This window comes from Hipposideros armiger, unplaced genomic scaffold, assembly GCF_001890085.2.
Source record: "Hipposideros armiger isolate ML-2016 unplaced genomic scaffold, ASM189008v1 scaffold_255, whole genome shotgun sequence".
NCBI classification, from domain to species: Eukaryota; Metazoa; Chordata; class Mammalia; order Chiroptera; family Hipposideridae; genus Hipposideros; species Hipposideros armiger.
The window spans coordinates 2,596,793-2,600,855 of record NW_017731605.1 but is presented as its reverse complement, the minus strand read 5'-3'; the positions used below and the strand labels follow the sequence as shown (position 1 = coordinate 2,600,855).

The window sequence follows — 4,063 nt, the reverse complement described above, 5'->3', positions numbered from 1 at the left end:
TTATCCATTCATTCATCAGTGGACGCTTAGTTTACTGCCACCTTTTAGCTATAAACATGGGTGTACTTTTTCGTTTTTAATTGAGGTATATTTCACATGCAGTAAGATCCATGGATCTTAAATATTAAGTGTTCAGCAATTCTATACACTTATGTTACCACCACAAGAGGGATACTTCAAAAGGCTGAGAATTACTGGATGCTAGATACAGTAATGGTTTTTCCTCTCAGTGTTTTATTTAAAGTCTATAATTCCCCATGAGTAGCACTTACCAGAGAAATATTTTACTTTAGTCAGATTCTGGTTTGTACATTGTTGGGCCTAGCTTCATGTTCAGGCAGAGATTCAAGGAACAGCTTACATGACGTGCTTTGGGGAGCCTTTCCACCTTACCTGCAATAGTTCCTAATACTGTCAGCCCTTCATCAGGAGTCAGGTGGTGCTATCCGAGACAGCAGTGTGAATCCATCAACTGACTAGCCTTTAATTGGCACAGACTTGTTTATTAATGATTAATCTATCGCCTCCGTGTAGCCTCCTGGATGGCTGGGCCCTAAGACAGTAGAAATCAGGTCAGGGAAGTCCTAAGTTAGAGAGAGAGAAGAGAAGAGGTTGGTCTATTGTCCCTAAACCTGAGACGAAATGGCGCCATGTGGGAGAGGAGTTGAAGTCAACAGAGAAGATCTGAATTTCCCTTTTGGAAGGGCTGCCAAACCCTGTTGACTCTGCTGACCCAAAGGGTGGCTGTGAGTAGAGAGGCCATCTCCCCATGTCTGGTGAAAGGTTCAGTGTGCCACTGGTGTACACCAACACAACTGCCTTCACTCCCCTGGCCTGCTAGTTTGCTTCTGCCCAACAGGCTGGCTTGCACACATGCTGATGAAATCCACATCTAAGAATAGAAAATCATGAGGATCCTCTAGTCAATTGTATCTTTGATAACATCTTTACAGTAGATGCAAGGATGCTCTATATCAACCATCAGCCTGGGCTGATGGAGAATATGACAAAGCAGTTACTTGTGGGTATCAATATGATTCAGACAAGTACGCCACTTTTTTTTTTTTAATATGCTTGTTTTCAATCTCTCTGTGAGAGCAGTTGGACTGTATGTTCTTCAAGCCATCTTTCCAGTACAGCTTATGCAAATTCATCATTGACAACAAACTGAAATAGCCTCTCTGACAAAGGCCCATTTGGATTCCAGCTGTTCTGTGCTGCCTGTCCATTTGCTTTAACAGGCAGCTGAGCTGGGAGAGTGATGGCACATTGTATTAGGAGTGTAACTGAATATATGCCATCCTACCTCCCTTCAGAAGAGTTGAGAGAATCTCTACAGGCACAGCCAAGAGCCTCCTTAGACAACTTTTGAATCCTCTTTCAAACACAGATGAATGGAGCTCAGAGCTTGGAGTTCTCATCTAACACCATCGCTGCAACAATTTCATTTTAACTTGGAAAAGTTTTAAGGTGGATGTATAAGCCTTTGAATGTAGATTTTTAGAAGATGTTTACCCCTTTGCCTTGCTGAGTAATCTCAGTTTTGGGCCCTGTGATGAAGCTGTTTCTTGACAGGGTCCCCTGAGATCTTATTAGCAACTGGCTCTTGGATTAGGTGGCTCTCTGTGCATGACCCCAGGTTGAGAGAAGAAACCTAAGCAGACCTTTCTCACAGGATGACTCCAGATCTTTGTGAAGATGTGCTATTCAATATCTCAGGAAAATCAACATTTCCTTGCTCATGTGTTGATTTATTGTAATATAATGTTATAGAGAAGAAAGAGTTGGGACTTCGAAGTCAGACAAACAGGTTTGAAATCTGGCTATCATCACCATTTAACCTTTGGCAAGTGTTTGAATCTCTATGAATCTTAATGTCACCCACTATAAATAGCAGGATGGGGAAGACTTGAAATAATATATGCGAAGTGCTTTGTTCTCATAATTACTCAATAAATGGTACCATGGGTGACCATGGTGACTGTCAGTTTTTCACACAGGAACAACTGATCTTAGTCAAAACTTTTCAATAACTGAGATATGCTTCACCATATACCCAGGTTTCGATGTCAGTGCCAACACCACACCTGTGGGGAGACGTGTGATCGCTGTTGTGCTGGGTACAATCAGAGACGCTGGCAGCCAGCCACGTGGGAGAAAGGCAATGAGTGTGAAGGTGAGCACTGGGGGAGGGGCACTGGGAAATGAGGCCCCGCCTACCATTTATCCCCATTTCTGCCTGACGACTGATGCTAGGTTATCCCCTGCCCATGAAGAGGGTGAGATCATTTCAAGCTTGTGGACTCAGGTCTTTCTATTGTGACAAATAACTCACAAACTTGTGGGGTAAGTGCCCCACTCTAAATTCAGATATAAATATGAGAAAAAATAACAACAATNCAAGCCAGCTCTTCACCAATGAGCCACTTGGCCGTCCCCAAAGCATTTTATTTTTAAAAATGTACAAATTCAGCATAATGCTATTAAATTTGATTGAGGAATGCATTTATTTTGTAAGACAAGTTACATCCAAATGTGGCTCTGTTTGTGTTGAGGCTGGCTCAAGAGAACAGGGTGAAAGGGAAGCAGAGTCAATACAGATGTGAGTTAAAGATTAGTAAAGGAAAGTTTATGTTGCCATTTGTTAAAACTGCCTTGTTCTGTTTTCTGTTGGATAGTATTATTACAGCATAAAGGATATCAGCATTGGTGGGCAGTGTGTTTGCAACGGCCATGCTGAAGTGTGCAATGCAAACAATCCTGAAAAACTGTAAGTACATTGTTCAGGGTTTTTTAGCCTTGCTATGAATAAGCCTAATTGTTTCAGTGGATGTTTGCATCCAATTAAATGTCTAGAATTCCCTCTCCTCGCCCAGACAGTGCCCAAGGCAGGCACGAATAATTGATTAGAGTTTCCAAGAGAAATAAAACTTGTTTGTCATCCCTGGTCTAATGGGATAATGGGATCAGGGATATATATACATATATATACATACATTTTTCAAATTCTTTTTCCCTATTTTTTTATTTTGGTAAAATACACATAATATAAAGTTTACCACCTTAATCATTTTAAGTATACAGTTCAGTAAAGTACATTCACATTATTGTGCAATCCCAGAACTCTTCATCTTGCAAAACTGAAACTCTATACTTGTTAAACAACACCTCCCCATTCCTTCCTCCCCCCAGCCCCTGAAAACCACCATTCTGCTTTCTGTCTCTATGAATTTGACGACTCTAGGTACCTTATATAAGTGGAATCACACAATATTTGTCTTTTTGTGACTGGCTTATTTCACTTAGCATAATGTCTTCAAGGTCCGTCCATGTTGTAGCATGTGTCAGTATTTCCTCCCCTTTTGAGGCTGAATAATATTTCATTATATATATATATATATATATATATATATATATATATATATCACATTTTGCTTATCCATTCATTCACCAGTGGACGCTTAGTTTACTGCCACCTTTTAGCTATAAACATGGGTGTACTTTTTTGTTTTTAATTGAGGTATATTTCACATGCAGTAAGATCCATGGATCTTAAATATTAAGTGTTCGGCAATTCTATACACTTACGTTACCACCACAAGAGGGATACTTCAAAGGGCTGAGAATTACTGGATGCTAGATACAGTAATGGTTTTTCCTCTCAATGTTTTATTTAAAGTCTATAATTCCCCATGAGTAGCACTTACCAGAGAAATAGTTTACTTTAGTCAGATTCTGGTTTGTACATTGTTGGGCCTAGCTTCATGTTCAGGCAGAGGTGCAAGGAACAGCTTACATGATGTGCTTTGGGGAGCCTTTCCACCTTACCTGCAATAGTTCCTAATACTGTCAGCCCTTCATCAGGGGTCAGGTGGTGCTATCAGAGATAGCAGTGTAAATCCATCAACTGACTAGCCTTTAATTGGCATGGACTTGTTTATTAATGATTAATCTATCGCCTCCGTGTAGCCTCCTGGATGGCAGGGCCCTAAGACAGTAGAAATCAGGTCAGGGAGGTCCTAAGTTAGAGAGAGAGAAGAGAAGAGGTTGGTCTATTGTCCCT

General features: G+C 40.7%; 1 protein-coding gene across 1 annotated transcript in view; it reads left to right on the top strand.

Moving 5' to 3' along the window:
- Positions 1-2,040: 2,040 nt before the first annotated feature.
- The window catches only part of LOC109390099 (laminin subunit alpha-3-like), a 149,795-nt gene continuing 147,772 nt past the window's right edge, over positions 2,041-4,063 (top strand). The window contains exon 1 of the mRNA XM_019656146.1: positions 2,041-2,176. Coding sequence (XP_019511691.1) covers positions 2,041-2,176 — 136 coding nt within the window. The remainder of the gene's footprint in view (positions 2,177-4,063) is intronic.